The sequence below is a fragment of the Sciurus carolinensis genome, chromosome 11 (assembly GCF_902686445.1).
Source record: "Sciurus carolinensis chromosome 11, mSciCar1.2, whole genome shotgun sequence".
Lineage (NCBI taxonomy): Eukaryota > Metazoa > Chordata > Mammalia > Rodentia > Sciuridae > Sciurus > Sciurus carolinensis.
The window spans coordinates 95658707-95680499 of NC_062223.1; the positions used below are offsets into that span (position 1 = coordinate 95658707).

Here is a 21793-nt window from a genome sequence, read left to right on the forward strand (position 1 = left end):
GAATACAAAGTAGAAGAAAGCCAATGGAACAGAATGGAGTTCAGAAACATCCACGCAGACAGGAACTCAATGACTAAGAGCACTGCAGAGCAGGGGAAGGGTGGTTATTTCAATAAATGGTGCTGGGGCAAGTGCATTTTCACATGGAATTGGATGAATGAAATGTGACCCCCTCTCTCATACCATACTTAAAAACCAATTCCTAGTTGTACTGTAGAGTTAAATGTGAAAGGCAAAACAGACTAACTTCTGGAAAATAACACAAGATCTTCATGACCTTAGGGTAGGAAATTATTAGCTCAAGCAGGCAAAAAAACATTAATAATTAACAATCAATAAACCTGATAGAAGTCTAATTATAAAATTATAAAATTCAATTTACAGAACAAAAACTGTTAAGTCCAGATGCAAAAAAATAAACTAGGCACTGGGAATGTAGCTCAGTGGTAGAGCATTTGCCCAGTATCCTTGGGTTCAATCCCCAATATTGCAAACAACCTGAGCTCACATTAATAAAAAAGAATTATTGCATTGCAAAAAAACCTCCAACAAATTAGAAAAAAAATCACCATATATTATAGACAATAATCTAAACTAGTATAAAAAATTTTATATATTAAAGGCATGAAAAGGACTGAAATGGACAAAATACATAAACAATTCACCAAAAAATGGATGCAACAATGGCCCTTCATCATATTTTTGTAAGTTCATTCATAATAAGAAAACTGCAGACTAAAACTATACCGAGATACAATTTATTATCCAACAGTTTGGCAAAAAACCCAAAGACTGACAATACTTTCTAGTGGCAAGGCTGTGGAGAAACACACCATCTCACAAGTTGTTGGTGGGACTACAAAGTGGCATAACCACTATAAGAGGGAATTTGCAATGCTGAACACAACTACATATGCACTTATCCTTTTACTTCAGCAATTACAAGTTTAGGAATTCTCTCTGAAAATATACTTCCAAAAATAGGAAAATACTCACATACAAAGTCAGTTATTGCTATATTATTGTAATTGTAAATATCCGAACCACAACATGCACAAATATAGGAGAAAGGTAGGATAAACTATGGTACTTAAACTCAAGGGAGGGAAAGGCAGCACATGCTTCAAACATATAAAAAGGTGAGGAAGATCTATCCAAAAAAAAAGATATGAAGCAATTTCCAGGGCATAATGTTCAGACAAAATAAATTATGTACATGCTCACATTTGTATATGAATGTGCATACATGTAACATTCATTATATGTATATATAATTTTTTAAATGACAAAATGTTAAAAACTGGTGAATTTAGAAGATTTAAAAAGTTTTCTATTATTTCACCAATTTTCTGCAAAACAGGTATTACTTCAATATTAAAAGTTTTAGGGGACTGGAGGTGCGGAGTTCAGTGGTAGAGTGCATGCATATCATGTGTGAATCCTTGGCCTTGATCCTCAGCACCAAAAAAAAAAAAAAAAAATTTAGAGAAGTTTTAAAAACATGATCTAGACTTAAAGTGCTACTTAAAAACTCAGAAATCAATATTGGGATGATAAACCATTGAGGGCTTTCAGGTATATCTACCATAAATGGGTTGACTAATTTCATTGTTTATGGTAAATATTTTGATAAAATAGACACCTTCATTTCACAAGTCATATTTCCAGACTATCAGAGGACCAAAAGTAATGCAGTTATTGCTCTTTTCCTACTAAGTGATGGATTTTTGTCTCTAGTAAAATTATCTCAAAGTCAGATATACCTCATCATCAATTCAAATGCACTAACAGGTAGAACAAAGTTGTAATTCAAAAGCTTATGGTGTATAAAATGCTGATTTTTAAATAAAATATAACAAATGCAAAATTCTTGAAGTTAAATAGGCATTGTGATCAAGGGTATTTATGTATTAGTTTTGGGCATTAGCACATGAACCACCAGGACTGCATAGCAGCTGAGAGACAGAACAAAATGTGGCACGGACTAACCAACATAGGAGCCATTGCAGCTCTCTTGGCTGGTCAACTATAATGTGCAATCACCAGTCAAGTACCCTTTAAAAATCACTTACTGCTTCTAATGTCAAAGCATCTCCAGAGTAATTTTCTTTTACTTGACCCAAACTGAACAATAACATTGAATCACACATTGGAAAGTAGTATAGTTATCTCTCAAAGGAGGCAACGATGGTTCAACTAAAAAGTTAATAAACCACATGTGAAAAAAATCAGAAAACTAAGATAAGTACCAAAGTGAGCATATACCTTGAGAGAAGCACTAAAATATTTAGCTGTACAACATGGGGTTCTAATTCAACGATGAGAGAGTGCCGAAAGTACTTTAAGAAATGCACCTAATTGCCCACAGAACATAACTGGCAAGGGGATTACAGGGAAATATATACATTTTGGTATATACGTCAATGTCTATATTTTGAAGAATATGTATGCTTTTACAACTTTTTAAAAATATTTTTTTAGTTGTCAATGGATCTTTTATTTATTTATATGTGGTGATGAGTATCAAACCCAGGGCCTCACGCATGCCACGCAAGTGCTCTTCGACTAGCCACAACTCCAGTTCCATTTTTACAACTTTAAAATAGCTATAATCAGATCTTGTGATGTGTAACAAAGACATACAAATATACATGGCAATAGCAAACTATGTGAATTGACTTTACAGAGATCAAATTAAAATTCTAGTATTTTCAGACCTAACCAACATTAAGTTCAAAATTCTTGGAAGTAAGATAAGCAAATGATGAAATGTGGACATTTCTCATTCAAGAATACAGAATCTTTCTGGATAAAAAACTCAAATCTTTATTATGTAAAGCATATAATAATTTTAATGGAAATTAGTTTTTAAAAGTTATAATTTGAAAGATACAAAAAAGAATATCAGATCACTTTGGGGAAAGTTGCTTTTAAATATTATACATTTCTACAGGAAAAACCTTACATTGGTAGACTTTTCTACTCAACCCTTTTGATAAAAGATTTTTCTCTTTATGAAAACATAAAACATTTTTTCTCTTCTTGAACCTTAACATGCAAAATTATCAAACTGGCAATTTTTATGGTTAAGCCCAAACCAGTTGAAATATGTAAAATATTTAAGATTAGAAGGCAAATTATGATACTGCTGCATAGGTTTAATATTCCTGCATAGGTTCTAAATTTACTGCAAAACTCAACTTCTTGAGCTTTGCAGAGGAAGCATCCTGACTGCATCTAATGGTGGAAGCACCACCTAGTGGCAAAAACAAGCACTCTGGAATAGAGTCATGACTGTATACTGGGAAGAAAGAATATTCAGTGGATTTCCAGGGCATTAGTGATACTCTATTTTGTTACCTGTGTGGAGATTCCACAAGTGATAAATATATAATTATTTGTTAAACTGTATCACTCTTCTGTATTAACTGTTATTAGAAATTTTAAAAGTTTACTAAAAAAAGTTTTATCTGTACCTGAATTAAAGGTTGCCTCATCACTTGCCTAGGTGCCTGAATTTCCTAAGCAGGTCTATTTCCTAGAATTGCCTAGGAAAACAGTGCATTTGTAGCTTTGCTGTATTTTTTCATAAGAGACAAGAAGCCAGGCGATTTCTTCTTAGATAAGCATGGAAGGACACCCTACAAATGCTTTCCTCACAATGTTTTCATCATTGCTCTCACAGCCTCCAAGAGCAATTCCAAGTGCTCTGGAATCATCTGAAAGACCCCCTACACCAACAGGTCTGAAAACTGCCACAGAAAAACCAACAATAGACTTTGTTGCCTCAATACAGAGAATTAAGGATAGGTGGCACATTTAACTATATAACAATATTTGGTAAGACAGGTTTTCCTTTCACATTTTATTTACCATATTTTTAGGGTTTGACGCACATTAACTATTCACAAAATGACTTGAATTAGTTGAAGAGATGTTCATTCTCTGTAACTGCCACAGAATCACTTTCCTTAGCAGCTAACTGCATCACAGTAAGTATCTCTTTTCAAACACTACAGCAGTGTTTTAAAGAGAGAAAGCCTGACTCCTTTTGCCCAAGAACCTGTTAGAATACTTCAGTGGCCATGGCATAACTTTCACCCTTACCCAAGAACATTTAACTGGTAGGACACCAGCTATCAGCTGATGCTGCCTGATCCAAAACAGTGTGCCATGTGCAGGGGTAGCACTGCATCCCCTACCAGTTTCCACACCACCATTTCACCCCAGATGGACTTTCTACTCCATTCAAATACAGGAAATATTGTGGATTTAAAGTGCAATCAAGATGTGGGCAGATGTGCCTTAGAGTATTTCACAGAACAATGCTTTCTGCTGTGTTAATGCTGCTTACTAAAATAACCCTTATGCTCAAGTTAGGCACAAAATTTACTTTATAAAGAATTAGAATGTTATACCGTAATTTTTGACTTAGGCCATTTCTAAGATGCTATAATATAGAGACATCCATTATCCAAATGCTCCTTATAATTTGACAAGTTCCAGGTATGATTATTCTGATGGTAATGAATGTTGTTCAAATCAACTATTTGTTTCTATCTATAAAGAAATATCAGGTTGTGGTACCACAAAGATCCACCATTTCTTTAAGGAGTCTTTAAACAGAGCTGCCTCAAAGAATGAACACTCTCAGCCAGGCATGGTGGTGCCTGCCCATAATCCCAGCAATTCAGAGGACACTGAGGCAGGAGGATTGAAAGTTTAAGGCCAGCCTGGGTCACTTGGTGAGGCCCTTTTTAAACTACACTCCTAAAAGTTAGGAGTGTAGTTCAGTAGTAAAAGGTCCCTGGGTTCAATTCCCAGTACTGGAGGGGGGGTGGGGGGGGGTATCCTCAGGTATCTATTTTTTGTAGAGTGTTAAGAGAATGGGATTATTCCAATAAAAACCTTCTTTAAGATTTCTGGAATTTCCCATTCTGAAATATTTTATGGGAATCAAAGTTAGGATTAAAGAAAAAAAATTTTTTTGAGATGGTTACTACATTGTCCAGGCTGACCTTAAACTCACTCTCCTCCTACCTCAGTCTCCCCACTATAAGCATCACTCTATCTAAAAAAGTTCTTTAACATTTGTAATATATAAAATTTATTTAACATTTTTCTTCCTACAAACAGATGAGAGAGAACAGCCTTAATAATAGAGAATAATAGAGACAATTGCTACCACTCAATGGGAACATAATTTTTTGAATTTTTGCTACAACTGGAAAAAAAACAAAAACCTTGGTAATTCTAACATACTGTTCTTTTAAAAAAATTTTTTAAAATCCGTATCTAATCATTCAAACTATTCAGTACTTTTAATCATTCCAAGTCTTTGGGGCTGATACTACATTAAGCAGTGGGGGGCGGGAAAGAAAAAAAGAAAACCCACCCTTAAATGACAAATAGTTTCACACAGAATGTTCACTTCTGGGAAATATAAAACCTCTAGAAAATTATAAAAAATGATGAGGCTAAATTTTATAAGCTCTTTCCTTCAACTTTGGCTAAATTTAATATTAAGATATTGATATTGTCTTTGATCATGAAGCAGAAATATATAATGGTGGATTTATTTCACTACTTATTCAAAAACAATTCTAAAGCAAAGCTCTTATTCAGTAAGATATACACTTACATGTCAGTAAAATAACATTTTAAATTTTATAAAGCATCCCTAAATAATTTAACAACCAGACTGAAAAATAAGGAGAACCAATGTTACTTTTAAAGCCGTCAGCAGAGAAATGTCTTCAGTAATGGAGTCATGTTCAGGAAATGATGCTTAAAAATACAAATTTTTACACATTAGTTTCTTTGTTAAGTAAGTCTTTTTCAAATTCCTCAGTTCACAGAAACAGTTTAAAAATCTTTAACTGTGAGGTCTTAGCTTGCAATGTTTTGATTTTTTCTATAACTTGAAAATTTCTAAGTTCCATTAAATATATTATCTTCTGTTTCTTCTTAAAGAAGCAATGCTCATGAAAGGATCATCATCTTCATCCTGAAATGACATTGAAATGTTAAGTCAGTTCCATGTTGCTGAGGCAAGACGGAAGTTCCTAGGGCAAAACAACAGCAATGGTATCAATGAGAACCACTCTCTCTTCACATGGGTTAGATTTCATTTTTGCATTTCCTTTATAAGTGTGAAATACATAAATTCAATTCAAGTTCTTAGTGAGCATTAAAAATAAAATTTTATTCTGCAATGTATGCATGTATATATACCTATAATGAATACCATATACATTTCTCTCAGTGATTAGCCTTAATAAAAGGAAATGAGATACAGGAAAGCAAGGTAAAACTGATGTAAGTCATTTCAATTTGGTCTGTCAAATAGGTTTTTTTTTTCCCCATTTACATTTTATTACAGTTGTATGCTATTCTGGAAATTCATCCAAAAAATAATGAAGTCACATGGAGAAGGTCGAACTCAGAAAGAGCTGTAATTCTTAGTTCCCACTTCCCATTTAGTGCTAGAAGTAGATAGTTACTCTCAGACTGATGTAAGAAACAACCTATCAAAGCAATCTTCTGGGTTTTTGAAATATCTCAAGAGTTTCCATTCTGATGAGCTGTAAATTTTATGTACATTAGAAAAAACGGAAATATGAGGTATTAACAAGGATTTAATTAAAGAGAATGAAAACTAACAAACCTCAGACAAGTTCAAGTTATATAATTTGATGAGGGATAATATCAAATTGATTATATTCTATAATTCAATATTCAGAAGATAAAACAAATTTGTAAATTTCTGATTTATGTTTCTATTAAAACATTAATAAAAGAAATCACTTGCTCATGTTAGTCTTTATTGGTGGTACTAACAAATTGAAATGTGAGCTAAATTATCCATCTCTGTTAAGAAATGGATGCCTTGAGAAATACAAATTCACTTTCATTTACTGACTCAATTTCTGCTACTATCAAAGGCAGCGCTTATTAAAAATGAATCCAAAATGAAGTTCGATAGAGAATTTTCTTTCTTTGCAGTTAAACACGAACCAGTACACAAAAGTTTAACTTTTAATATATGACCACATGTACATGCAGATGCTCTGCTTACTTCTCTCCTAGAATCAATATGTTAGCATTCAATAGGTAGACTGAGCTCTTGCTGTCATTTTTCTTCCCAGTTCAAGTTGTTTTAAAACAACAGCTAAGATACAGGGAACTTGAAAGCAGCAGTGGAAGCTCAAAATTATAAGGGGTAAGTCACATGCCATACCATGTATGAACCTGGAGGACATTTTGGAAAGTTAATAAGCCATTCACAAAACAGCAAATACTATATGATTCTATGTATATGAGGTACCTAGAACAGACAAATTCATAGAAAGGAAAGTACAACGGTGGGTACCAGGGACTGGGGAAACAGGGAAGTGTGAACATATTTAAAGGTTACCGAGTCTCAGTTTTACAAGATTAAAAAGTTCTACCCTATCTATCACCCTGCACAAATTCAAAGTAGATCAAGGACCTAAGCATTAGACCAGAGCCTGTGCCTACTGGAAGAAAAAGTAGGCCAAAATCTCCATTATGTCAATCTAGGAACCAAATTTCTCAACAAGACTCCTAAAGCGCAAGAAGTAAAATCAAGAATCAATAAAAGAGATTGGATCAAACTAAAAATCTTCACAGCAAAGGAAACAATTAAGAATATTAAGAGAGAACCTACAGAATGGGAGAAAATCTTTGCCATTGGCAACTCAGAGCGTTAAACTCCAGGATATACAAAGAACTCAAAAAACTTCACACCAAAAAAACAACCTAATCAATAAATGGGCAAAGGAACTGAACAGACACTTCACAGATGAAGAAATACAAATGGTCAACAAATATTTGAAAAAATGTTCAATATCACTAGCAATCAGAGAAATGCAAATTAAACTACACTGGGATTTCATCTCACTTCAGTCAGAATGGCAATTATCAAGAACACGAGTAAAAATAAATGTTGGTGAGGATGTGGGGAAAAAGGTACATTCACATTGCTGGCGGGACTGCAAATTGGTGCAACCACTCTGGAAAGCAGTATGGAGATTCCTCAGAAAACTTGGAATGAAATCACCATTTGACCCAGTTATCTCACTCCTCAGCATATACCCAAAGGACTAAAAATCAGCATACTATAGTGATGCAGCCACATCAATGTTCACAGCAGCTCAATTCACAATAGCTAAGCTATGGTACCAACCTACATGCCCTTCAACAGACGAATGGATAAAGAAAATGTGAAACATATACACAATGGAATATTACTCAGCCATGAAGAAAAATGAAATGATGACATTTGCTGGTAAATGGATAGAACTGGGTACTATCATGCTAAGTACAATAAGCCAATCCCAAAAGATCAAAGGCCGAATATTCTCTCTAACAAGTGGATACTGACTCACAAGAGGTGGTGGGGGATGGGAATGGGAAAGACAGTAAAATGAATCCAACATAAATTTACAGTGTTCATATATGAATATGATGTATAATTCAATATCATGTATAACCACAAGAGTGGGAAGTTATATCCATGTATGTATGATATATCAAAATACATTCTACTGTCATATATAACTAAAAAAAAAATTTTTAAAGTTTTAAAAAAAAGTTCTAAAGATCTGTTTTACAACTATGTGAATATATTTAAACCACTGATCTGTACATTTCAAAATGGTTAAGATGGGTAAGTTTTATGTTATGTGCTTTTACTAAAATCAAAACAATTTTTAATGAAAATAAATAAATGAAAGGGGTGATAAAAATGTCTAAGAGAAATACCTTCAAGTATTTCAACAAAAACTTACAAAGTTCCTTCAAATGGCAGCCATAGACGAAAAGAAAGTCTAGTATCCTTCAGTCATGTAGCTTTAATTCAACTTGATTGAAACAATGAATGAAGATTACACCTTTTCTACTCCTCCTCACTCAAGTTAGAGGAGATTTAACAATTGTCCGGTTCAAACAATCACCTTGAATTAGAGTTTCCTCCACACATCCTACCGGAGAGCATTTCAACCAATGCCTGAATTCTTCTGTGACATGAAAATCACCACCACACACCATCTTATATATGAAACATGAGGGGCACAGAGTGCGTACTTATTCTATTAAAGCAACATTAAAAGCTCTTACATTATCGTCACCATCATTTCTTCAAATACAAATGGTAGAAGCTAAAAAACTGCTCTGATCCTATTCACTGGGCAGATTGAGAGCTGAGTGAACATCATCTTTTAAAAATCTGCAGGCCTTTTATATGAGGTAATTACACAGATGGGCACTCAACAGATGTTCCCTATTGACTTTTACATTATAGCTCAAAGTAAAGCTATAAATGAAACTATTTTAAAAATAACTTATGGCAACTAGATGATAGTCTCTATTTACCTATCACAAAGTTAAAAATTATTAAAATTTAACAATATGGCTTTATTACCTCATCTGACTCAAAATCGACCCCTTTAGCTATTTGGCTCTGGGACATTTGCTTGCTTGCTGATGTGCTTGACCACCTGAGGCAAAAAATAAAGGGGGGGAGGCAGGACAATAAACCAAAGACAAGGACATATAGAATTTATCAGAAATGCATTTCTAGTTAAGTTTCTCAATCACATAGTACCCATGAATAAAAATAATACACAATTCCCTTCAATTACATTAGAGCAGTAAAAACTTTATGTTAAGAAAAAGGACTCTGGGGGGCTAGGAATGTAGCTCAGTTGGTAGAGTGCCTGCCTTGAGAGCATAAGGCCTTGGCTTCAGTCCCCAGCACTGTGAAAAAAAAGAAAGAAAAGAAAAGAAAAGAAAGAAGAAAAAGGACTCTGGAGTCAGAGTTTGGATTTCAGTTTTTCCATCCACTAGCGTGCGTCTTTAGACAAGTTTCCCCGTGCTTCAATTTCCTCATCTGTAAAATGGGATGTTTATTTTTTGTTAAAATTTCAATGGGCTAATATGCTTAAACACTCAGAGTAGTGCCTGTTCTAAGCACTGCTCAGAGGCTTAATTATAATTATAGTACTTATCACATATTAAAATGTATCTATTATCATCCCCCACTTCTGAAAATTATGGCAATGTTGAAATATTTTTTCTCAAATCTCAGTTCTACAACAATAAATAAAAGTATCTAAAGAAAGGCCACCACCCTCCAGAGCTTTTTCTTCTACCAGAGCCCACATTCCTTGCTCTTTATTTGAGCCCTTCCCTTATGAAGCACTCACAATTAGGGGACTGAATCATAATTTCACACATAATTATGTACTGATTCAATCTTCCTTTAATGGATTCAAATGGGTTCAACTCTTCCCACAATTTAAGTTGCCTGAAGGCATAACCATATTAAAATAGTTATGTCCCCCATCAGACCTAATTTAATGCTCAAACAGAAAATATTTAAAAAGGTCAATGATTATTTTCTTAGTAGAAATTTTCATTAATTGAGTTTTAGTTTAGCAATGTTCACCCAAAATGTTAATCCTTAAACAAAACAGTACTATTGAATTAAGTCAAGCTTAACAGCAACAGGTTAAAAAAAAAAAGCCAGGAAAAGCACATAAATACTCTGAAAGCAGAATAAGTCTACACCAACTCTTCCTAGTGTTTAGCACAGTACCACGTGCAATTAAGTAAATAAAATATGGTAGTAAAGAAAAGCTGGAATCAAGAATTAACAAATTACAGAATTATTTTCTAGTAATTAGGGAGAAAATCACTGAGTAATACAGACAAAAGGAAGTGGATTACAGGTTATTTACATTTTCAGTGACAATACTAACACCGCAACAGTTCTATGAACTAGCCCTTTATTTTCAACTGATCTGCATACTCTACTAGTGCAAAATAATTCTGTTGAACTTATACAGCACAGAAAAATGTATAACTATAGAATTCTAGATAATTTTTTTGGGGGGGGAGATACCAGGGATTGAACTCAGAGCCACATCCCCAGTCCTCACTGAGTTGCTTGGTGCCTTGCTGTTGCTGAGACTCACTTTGAACTCTCAATCCTCTGGCCTCAGCCTCCTGAGCCCCTGTGATCACAGGCGTGCACCACCATGGGTAATTTTTAATATTTTGGATTTCTGTTTTTCAGGAAGCCCCTGACCTACCTTTGATCTGTCTTTGAAGTAGTAGGAAAAATGTCATCTTCATCTGATTCATCCACCTCGATCTCCTAAGGGGAAGGAGGAAAACAAAGCAACAATCAGTTCTTTTTAGGAATGGAACATCTGAATAAACATGTATTAAATAATTGAATCTGAAAGTGATTTTAAAATATATATATTAAAAAGTCACAAAAAGGGAACCAGAAACTCTGAAAGTAGTAACTATTAAAGTCAGTCTGACCTTCCTCCAATGTCCCTCTTTATTCACAAGTGGTCTTCTCTACTGTGTGTCTTAGCTCACTTCTCTCCTTGCCCACACAGGACCTGGGCCCCTAAAGGATCCAGACCAGTTAGTGACTTGCACAAGCTTGAAGGTAGTCATGACCTGTGATGCTCTTCTTGGTTTCTGATGAGGAGTTAGAACTTTAGTGTTTCATCTCCATTTTTAAATGAGGTAACTGACCATGTGAGAAGTACTAGGTATCTGTTACATTTGTCCCTGCTAAATACCATTTATTAGAATTAAGAACCAACAAAGATATCTCTGATTTTTTATTCCATCAGGGAAAATACTAGCTATTCCTTGACATTTTGTTATCTTGACACATGACACACAGAAGCTGTCTTCATCTAACTGAAACATAGATGAGGATAAAACCCCTATAAGAAGTGCATGTAAGGCCAACGATGTTGCTAAGCATCCTACAACATACGGGACATTCCTTCAAAAAAAACAATTATCCGATCTAAAATGTTAGTGGTGCTATTAGAGAAACCTTGATAAAAGAGGAAGATCACTGGCTTGGGAGTTAAGACATACAGGTTTTGAAAGTGAAGGACTAGGAGAGTCAAGTCCATACTGAACTCTTTAGAATCTAGGAAGAGCAGAAGGCCCATGTGAAATTCAGAGCAGACCACAGAGATCCTTAGGCTCTGACCTTTTAGTCTGTGTTGAGTATACACCAGTGTAAATGAAGCCTCTGTATGTGTAATACACTGGTCTTCAATGTTAGTATTCCACACACGTGCACTTTTGTTTCAGAGTTGTTACCCTTGAAAATATTACTCTATGTAAAATCCTTATGGATTTCTAGTAATGTGAACCACTATTTTAAAATGAGAGAAAGAAAAAAGAAAAAGAACTCTGAGACGTCCTCGGTGTATATAACTGAGAAGTGTCTTCCGTCCGGCTTTACTATTCCACACTTTTTCCTCTTTTATTTACTCTCTAAATCAAGAACTGACGATTCACAATGTAGGAAATATAAACTATTAAAAGAGAACTATAAAAGTTTTTTCTTACCTCTGAGTAATTCTTAGTAGCAACATTTCGGGAGGGCTGCTGTCTCACAGATTTAAAAGCTAGAATGCAAAAGATAAAATACCCATTATGTAATTTTTAAAATAACTTAGAAAATATTACATTTCTGTAGCTGAAGATTTTGTTTTTTTGTTTTGGGTTTTTTCTTGCTTTTTTAAAAATGCTTTTATTAGTACATTACAATTGTACATAACAGTGGGGTTCATTACATAATCATATATTCACGGCATTTATTTTGCTCCATTTCAGTAACCAGTGACTCCTCTTTCTCTCCACTCCTCAATTCCCTTAGTCCCTTTCCTCTACTTTACTAGTCTTAGCTCAAGGTTTTTAAATTCCTACCTGCAAAAATCCATGATGACCAATTATAAAACCATCTGTATCTTTTAAAATCAGAAGGCACATGGAATTCCATGTTCAAATAACTCAAGCTCTATTTGTTGGCCTCATGCTTTCCCAGCTTATTCAGATATAGTAACAGCAGTATTCATAAACACACCCATAGTAAAAACACTCTTAAAAAACACCCAAAGGATAAAACCTGATCCTCCAACCACTGAACTACAAAGATAATGAAGGTAAACCTCCCAATCCCTTCCTTCTTTGTAGTCAGTAATAGACTTTTTCTGTGGTTACATTAGGAATTTTCTCATTCTCTCTGCCTTGGTAGTCATATTCAGAGGAGTACTGGATATACCAGAACTATACCAGAGGGAAATTCTATAAAATAGTACATCTTTCTTTTATTCCATGATAAAACTTTCCAATGAATCTTTTTTTTTTTTTTTTTGGGGGCTTTATAAACTACGTTAAAGGTCAAAGTTTAGCTAGCCCTTTATCTTTCCCCTTCTTTTCCCTTGGGATCAAAACTTATAATAAATTTCAAACACCTGAGATTTTATATTCTCCTAAGCCTTGAAGTTTGCTAATATCACACATATCTCCCCCAAGACAATCTTCAATTTACACAGGGCAAAAAAAGAAAGATAGATGATTAATAAAGCCAAACACTCAAAGGATCCTTCAGAGTCCAAAAATTTCCTCATCTGAAAACCCCAAGAATCTTTCTACCTGGCCTACATTTATTATTTGCTCTAGACTCTATCTCCAACCTTGTGATGTCTGTCTGAGAGGAGAGATGAAAGGCAGAGGCAAAGTTCGGTCTACTCTCTAAATTATTGGTCTCACATCCTACTCTAGTAAAAAGGCTAGCAGAGCAAATGAACAGAAAAGCCAGTGATCATGACACTTACAAAGAATATTTCTGCTCAAAGTTTACTCACTATCTCCCCAAACTCTGAGATCCTTTAAAAGAAGAAATCTTTCTTTTAATCCTCAGTGGACAGAAAAAGATTAAGGTTTATGAAATACATTTAATTTTATCAGAAAAATAAGCACACATTTTGTTATAAAGGCAATATAATACAGTGGTTAAGAGGTCTGGTTTTGGAGCTAGACTCATTTTGACTTCCTAACTGGGTAACTATGGCAAGTTCCTTGGCTTCTTTAAATCTCACTATCCTCATCTGTAAAACAGTGTTAATAGTTCATGCAGAAAATTGTTGAAAGGATAAAGGATTTGCCTTGGCAAATGACTAGTGGGTGGTGGGCTTTCACATACAAGGAGCTGTTGGTGGCAGTAAATGCAGCAGCAGCAGTGGATTTCACGGTGGTAATTACACATAAAAGCAGTGACTGCAGAGGTGTCTTTTAGTTGCTCAGTCACCGACCTTTGCTAACTTCAATGGAAAAATCTGAGCTATCAACTCTTCTTTACAACTGCCGCTGGCTAAAATTGTAATTTCTACTGTTCTCAGCAAAACAATAAATCTCCATATTCCATGGAGCTTGTTATAATTTGGCTTTTATTTTTCTCTTCACTTCTCCTTTTACAATGGGTGTCTACAAGTTACAGTTTTAATGTTGCTTTTGTCCCAATGTGATGACAAGTACAGTTAATAGCCCATGGTTATTTTGTTAGAAATTTAAAAAACACCAAATCTAACCTGATAAAAATATTTCACACATTCATATTAAAAACATGAGTTTGTTTTTCAAAACAAGGTTCAAATACTGGAGGTAATCAGTTAAATTAGCATAACTATGAGATCAAATCAATTAGATAAAAAGTAAATTTTGACTCAGGATTTATATAACATCCCTCTCAAGTTGATTATATAGCTCAGTGATAGAGCACTTGCCTAGCACGCAAGAGGCCTTGGGTTCAACCCCTAGCACTGGAGGGGGGATTAAACCTGCCACTAATACTAATAAGTGATAATCTAATGAGTTTTTACTAGGTGCTATGCTCAATACCATGAATACTTAAGTTCACTTAAAATAACTATTCCATGAGGTCTGTACAACATTGCCATTTTAAAGTTCAGGGATCTGAGGCTTATTGAATAATCCCAGTTTATTCTTACTGAGGCCTATCATGTATAGACAATGTGCAAATACCTCACACAGATCTTCCCAGTAATTCTCAACATGACTCAATAAGGTAGAAACAATCATTACCCCATTTTAGAGATGAGGATTTTGAAACTTCAAGATGGAAAGCATACTAACCCGCTGAAGGACACACAGCTAGAAAACAGAGGAGTTAGGAGTAAAATCAAGGTCTTTCTGACTTCAGAACCATGACCTGAACCTTCATGCTATTCAATCTCTAGGTAATTTTCACCCAGTCAAGCTCAAGAATTTAATGAGCATCTACAATATGCGAGGCACTGTGGATGCAACGATGAACAAAAATGACATAGTCACTCTTCTCACAGCACTTACAGTGCAAGGGTGGCAGGTGAAGAGCTGACCTGACTGGACTAAACCAGGCGTAACTCTAGAGCTGGGTTCTGAATCATAATGCTACACTGCCCAAAGCACCACAATAAGATCTGGGCCTCAAAAACAACTCAGAGAATCTGAAGCTTCAAATTAATGTGGTTTACTGACATAGCCTCTTCCACAGGGGACTATTACTTTAAAAAAATAAAGTCATGCTGCAGCCACATCAATGTTTATAGCAGCTCAATTCACAATAGCGAAACTATGGAAACAACCTAGGTACCCTTCAACAGATGAATGGATAAAGAAAATGTGGTATGCATACACAATGGAATATTATTCAGTTATAAAAAAGAATGAAATTATGGCATTTGCCAATAAATGGATGGAACTGGAGACTGTAATGCTAAAAGGAATAAGCCAATCCCAAAAAATCAAAGGCCAACTATTTTCTCTGATATACGGATGCTAACACACAATAAGGGGGTTGGGGGAAGAACAGAAATTCACTGGATTAGACAAAGGGAAATGAAGGGAAGGGAGGGGAGATGGAAATAGGAAAGACAGTAGAATGAATCAGACCTAATTTTCCTATGTTCCTACATAAATACATGACCAGTAAAACTCCACATCACGTGCAATCACAAGAATGGGGTCCTAATTAAAATGTTATACTTCATTTATGTATAATATGTCAAAATACACTTTATTGTCATATGTATCTAAAAATAACAAATTTTTAAATAGTAAAAAAAAAATGAAGTCTCCAATTTGTGAATCTCTTAAAGCACCATAACTAGTCCCTTTGTCTACCTACACAAAGAGGGACTTTATTCCACACTCTCAATGGATAATGGAGCAGCAGTTGTTAAGAGATGCTTTCAAAGTCTCACTTGGCATAGTGGTTCTGAAAGAAGCTGACACTAGAAAGTGAAACATGCTCACAAACTATAAGAGCTAAAGTCCTCAATGCAAAGGAGGTACTACATGTGAGTTTCAAATAAGTAAGGATAAAATCTCTGTATCTATTCACTGTTTTTCAGATGACACTTCTGAAAACCATCCATGTGCTACTTCGAACAAGAGAAAAATCTCAGCGGCATTTGAAGAGCACATGACATAGTACAGAATTACCAGGCCCAAACTAGAAAAGCTAGAACTCAAAGAAGTAAGCAGTCCTTTTCCCTGAGGAACTTGTCATTCAGGAAAACATTAATGTTGGCTTTGAGAGTCTTGGAGAGAAAAGGGAGTGCTACCATTAGCCAAAGCCTATCGGTGGTGGGAGCCTGAGGCATTTCCTCCCTGCCATAAGTTGGCACCCCAATGGCAAAGAGAGAAGCAAAGGTAAACAAGATTTCACAAGTGCATGTCACCTGACTGGCCCGAACAACCCTCAAGTTATGTATTTAGTTTTAAGTGGCCTAAGACTTTTTTTTAATCGAAAGCATTTTATGATTGTATTATTTTACATTTATCTCAAAATAATGTTTTTATTAGAAAAATAAATAATTTAAATTGGCCTGTTTCATACAAATACATATATACATATATATATACATATGTATATACATGTACATATTTCATTTTTTGTCCTTTTTATTTGTATATGACTAAATGAATGTATTTTGACATACATATATGGAGTATAATTTCCTATTCTGATTGTACATGATGTGGAATTACATTGATTGTGTATTCATAAATGAACACAGGAAAGTAATTTCTGATTCGTTCTACTATTTTTCCTGTTTCCATCCCCCCCACCTTCCCTTCATATCCCTCTGTCTAATACAAAGTACTTCTATTCTTCCCTACTCTTACCCTTATAGTTACTTAACATCTGCATATCACATAGAACATTCGGTCTTTGGTTCTTTGGGATTGGCTTATTTCACTTAGCATGATAATCGCCAGTTCCATCTATTTAGCAGCAAATGTCATCATTTCATTTCTCTTTATGACTGAGTAATACTCCATTGTGTATATGTATCACATTTTCTTTATCCATTCATCTGTTGACGGGCACCTAGGTTGTTCCATAGCTTAGCTATTGTGAACTGAGCTGCTATGAACATTGACATGGCTATATCACTATAGTATGCTGATTTTAAGTCCTTTGGGTGTATGCTGAGGAGTGAGATAACTGGGTCAAAAGGTGATTTCATTCTAAGTTTTCTGAGGAATCTCCATACTGTTTTCCAGAGTGGTTCAATTTGCAGTCCCACCAGCAATGTATGAGTGTACCTTTTCCCCACATCCTCACCAACATTTATGTTACTTGTGTTCTTGATAATTGCCATTCTGACTGAAGTGAGATGAAATCTCAGTGTAGTTCTAATTTGCATGTCTCTAACTGCTAGAGATGTTGAACACTTTTTCATATATTCATTGACCATCTGTATTTCTTTTTCTGTGAAGTGTTAAGTGGCCTAAGATTCGAGGTGCCCTAGAAGTCTGGAGAAACAAAGACAGATCTTTTCCAGAGGAACACAGCTTCATCCAAGGTCTGATTATTCCTACTGACAATTTTCTAGGTACAACAGATAACAAAACATGCAGGAAAATAAATCACCAAGAATAACAACAAAAACAGAAATCACAGAGACAACAGAAAGAAGCCAAAGACATTCAGACATTAGGTTATAGACACAAAACATAAAACAAGTATCCTTACTATGCATACATAAAATAAAAGAGACTTAAAAATATCTTCAGGGAATTCTTAAAAACAAAACTAAAAATTCAAAAGAATTTCAGAATAGAAGATTGATCAGATGTCGGGAGCTGCAAATGAATCATTGCTTTGAAGTGTGTAACCCTGGACAGGGAGAGGCCTCCCTTGGGAATCTTTCAGTTTGAGGGCTCCCAGAGAAAAGCCCATTTGCAGGTGACTCCTGTTGATTGGGAGAATTCCACGCTCATCATGGAATTTACTAGTTCAAAAGCCTTGCAATCAATGCAGCTGAAGAGATGGATGTACACTGATAAGCCCCAACTAAACTGTTTTGCTCACAATTTCCTCTTGTTCACCTCAAGAAGCCTTTTCACAGTGAATCCCTTTGATGTTTAAAACCTATAAAATAAACACGAGAAGCCTTGCTAATTGTTGGATCAGACCCCCAGCAGAACTAATTCACCCACTGAGTCCCACTTTCACCTATAATCGAATCTTTGTCTTTATTTCTTATAATTTCTTATTTTCCTAATCTGCCCGCCACCTGTGTTCACAGAACTATTCACTAGCCACAGGGCAGGTCAAGGCAATAATCAGATACTGTTATTCAGAATGTAGTCCAGGAAAACAGAAAATACAAAAGAAATCAAGAGACTGGGAAGGAAAGAATGAAAAGGTCTTATATTTATTTAACCAAAGACCCAGGAATGAGGAATAAAATAGAAATGAGAAAATAAGGGATAACAGCCAAGGTTTTTCTAGAAGTGATACAACACCAATTCAGAGATTTATAAAGCAATAAACCCTAAGCAGGATAAAAAAGAACACCATATTTAGATTTATGAGAGCAACACTACAGAACACCAAAGACAACAAGATGAGGGAAAAAACAGATTACTTTAAAAAAAAAAAAAGAGCAATCTTAACAGCTGATATCTTAACAGCAGAGGAAGACTTATTTTAAATGATTAATTCTACTCACTGTGTCAAGGAAAACTTCACATAAAACAAATAAGCCAACACAAGCAAAGGTCATCAGGGTAAAAGCAAAGGCACCTGCAAGTTAGCCTCTGAAAGTGGCATGCTAACCAACTTCTGGTGGTGTAACATGCAAATGTTCACATCTTATTTTACCCTCTTTTTCTCATTTTGTATAATGACAACAACACTTCATAAATGCCTAATACGTGCCAGACATTTTGCTTATTTTCTTTTCAAAAAAGCCTAGTACAATATGGATTATCATTCCTAATTTACACATAAACAACCTAGGACAGCGAGGGCTTGTCTGAAGACGTGAAGTTTTTCCATGTTGAACTGAGTTGAACTTGGCCTGTACCCTTTACAATACATTATGCTGCCTTTTCTTTTTTTTTTTTTCCTTCTTTGCTTTTGTATCTGACCTATCAGAAAAAGAAGATCATCTCCCTGGACACCATTCCCTACCTGGCAATGGTTTCTTCAGTTTCTGAAGTCAAAAGCTAAGGATATTCGGGGGCTCTCCAAAGTGCTGGAAAAAAACTCATTAAAAAATACATTTAAAAGTTTTAGTAAGAAGGTTCTTTAAGAATCTCACTTGTAAACCCACACATCTACAGTCATCTGATCCCTGACATAGTTGCCAAAAGCATACATTGGAAAAAAGAGCCTTTTAAACAAATGGTGCTGGGAAAATGGGTTATCCACAATAGAAAAATGAGACTAGACCCTTATCTCTCAGTCTGCACAAGTCAACTCAAAATGGATCAAAGACATCTAGGAATTAAATCAGAAACTGAGCAATTCCTAGAGGAAAACATGGGGTCAACACTCTAACATATAGGCACAGGCAACGACTTTCTCAATAGGACCTCTAAAGCTCAGGAAATAATGCTGAGAGTAAAGAAATGAGACAGCATAAAACTAAAAAGCTTCTGAAATGAGATAGCATCAAATTAAAAAGCTCTGCACAGAAAGGAAACACTTTAAGATCAAGAGAAAACCTACAGAATGAGAGAAAATCTTTGCTAGTTAAATCTCTGACTGAGGATCAATATCTAGAATATGTAAAAACTCAAAACGTAACACCAAAAAAATCAAATAACCCAATTAATAAATGGGCAAATGAACTCAACAGACACTTCTCAAAACAAGAAATACAAATCACCAACAAATATATGAAAATTTTCAACATCATTAGCAATTAGGGAAATAACAAATCAAAACTACGCTAAGATTTCATCTCACTCCAGTCAGTATGGCAGCCATCAAGAATACGAACAATAATAAATGCTGAAGAGGATGTGGAGAAAAAGGAAACTTTTTCACTGTTGGTGGGATTATAAAATTAGTATAAGTACTATGGAAATCAGTAATGGAGTTTCCTCAAAAGACTGGGCATGGAACTACTGTATGACCCAGCTGTACCACTCCTCGGTATTTATCCCAAAGAATTAAAGTCATAACACCACAGCAATTCAAGCATACCATGTTAATAGCAGCACAATTCACAACAGCTAAACTGTGGAACCAGCTGAGGTGGATACAATGGATGAATGGTTAACAAAGCTGAGGTATATAAACACAATGGAGTTTCATTCAGCCATAAAGAAATATGAAATCATGACATTTGCAAGAAAATGGGTGGAACTTGAGAACATTATGTTAAGCAAAAAATGTCAAACTCAGAAGGTTAAACGTCATATCTTTCTCACATGTGGCAGCCAGAGAAGAAAAAGGAAAGTAAAGATGGTGGTAGATAATCTCATGAAAATCAAAGGGAGATCAGTACAGCAAAGAAAAGGGATCAGGGGAGGGAGGATAGGAAAGAAAGGAGAACTACTGATAAATGATGTTGGCCAAAATTATATTGTTACATTATGTGTGCATATGAATATGTGACAACAAATCCTACCTTTACACACAACTATAATGCACCAATAAAAAGTAAGGAAATGAGAGAGTCTTAATCAATTTGATGTTTGTGTCCTTTCTCTAATGTCAGCTGTCATTCAATAAGGGCTAAAAAACTTCCTTTAAGGGAGTGACAATAATTCTTTACAAGGCAGCTTACTCCACCTTTATTTTTATATTAATTAGATCCCATTCTCATTGGACCTCATTGCTTTTCTTTTTGCTATGCAATCATGATCCCTCTGTCAAAGGTAAATAATAATTCTATGTGTCTAAAAGAAATTTAAAAGAAATCTAAAAGAAATTAAAAGCTGAGTTCCTTTGTGTTTGTCCCACTTACTAAAGTACCTAGCACAAAATGCACCAAAACCTAGAGCAGCAGTTCTATGTAAATGTTCATGGGTTTGTATTATTAATATAATTGTTGATCTACTCATAATTTGTGCAATACTGTATGTAGAGATTGAGTTATAAATTAAAAGATGTGGCCTCTAAGAAAGAAAAAAAATTATTTAAAACATTGCTAAAGTTTATTCTCTTTAACAGTTCTGATGCATGACAAAGATCTTTTAAAGAATAACTTATTGTGTGATCTTAATAGTTCTTTGAACTATAATGAATGCAATACAAATAAATGAGGGCTTCTAAGGGCGGGGTTTCCTCAATCTCCCTAAGTTGGAATTTGTAAGCACTGCTAGATAGTCACTTGCAGCCTGTACTCACCATCTATAATAGACATATTTCTGGATGTTGATACAGTGGTCTTTGAGCTCCTGCTTCGAGTAGAAGTCTCCAGACCAGTACCTGTTATTAGAATAATGAATAGTCAATATACAATCCCACCAGTAACTAAGGCTTTTTCAAAAACCACCAAAATTGAAAGCTAGATATGCCAAAAGTTTGTAAAAACTGTAATTGCAGCAGCTCAAGAGGCTGAGGCAGGAGGAGAACAAGTTCAAAACCAGCCTCAGTAACTTGGCGAGGCCCTAAGTAACTCAGTGAGAC

At 35.0% G+C, this 21793-nt stretch overlaps 1 protein-coding gene across 4 annotated transcripts in view; it reads right to left on the reverse strand.

The window, feature by feature from the left end:
* Positions 1-752: 752 nt before the first annotated feature.
* Positions 753-21793, reverse strand: part of Mre11 (MRE11 homolog, double strand break repair nuclease) — an 84435-nt gene continuing 63394 nt past the window's right edge. For all 4 annotated transcript variants that reach the window (XM_047519206.1, XM_047519205.1, XM_047519207.1 and 1 more), the window contains 5 exons: positions 21512-21592; positions 12418-12476; positions 11118-11182; positions 9446-9521; positions 753-6007 (listed from right to left, as the gene is read on the reverse strand). In XM_047519206.1, coding sequence (XP_047375162.1) covers positions 5951-6007; positions 9446-9521; positions 11118-11182; positions 12418-12476; positions 21512-21592 — 338 coding nt within the window. In that variant the 3' untranslated portion in view covers positions 753-5950. The remainder of the gene's footprint in view (positions 6008-9445; positions 9522-11117; positions 11183-12417; positions 12477-21511; positions 21593-21793) is intronic.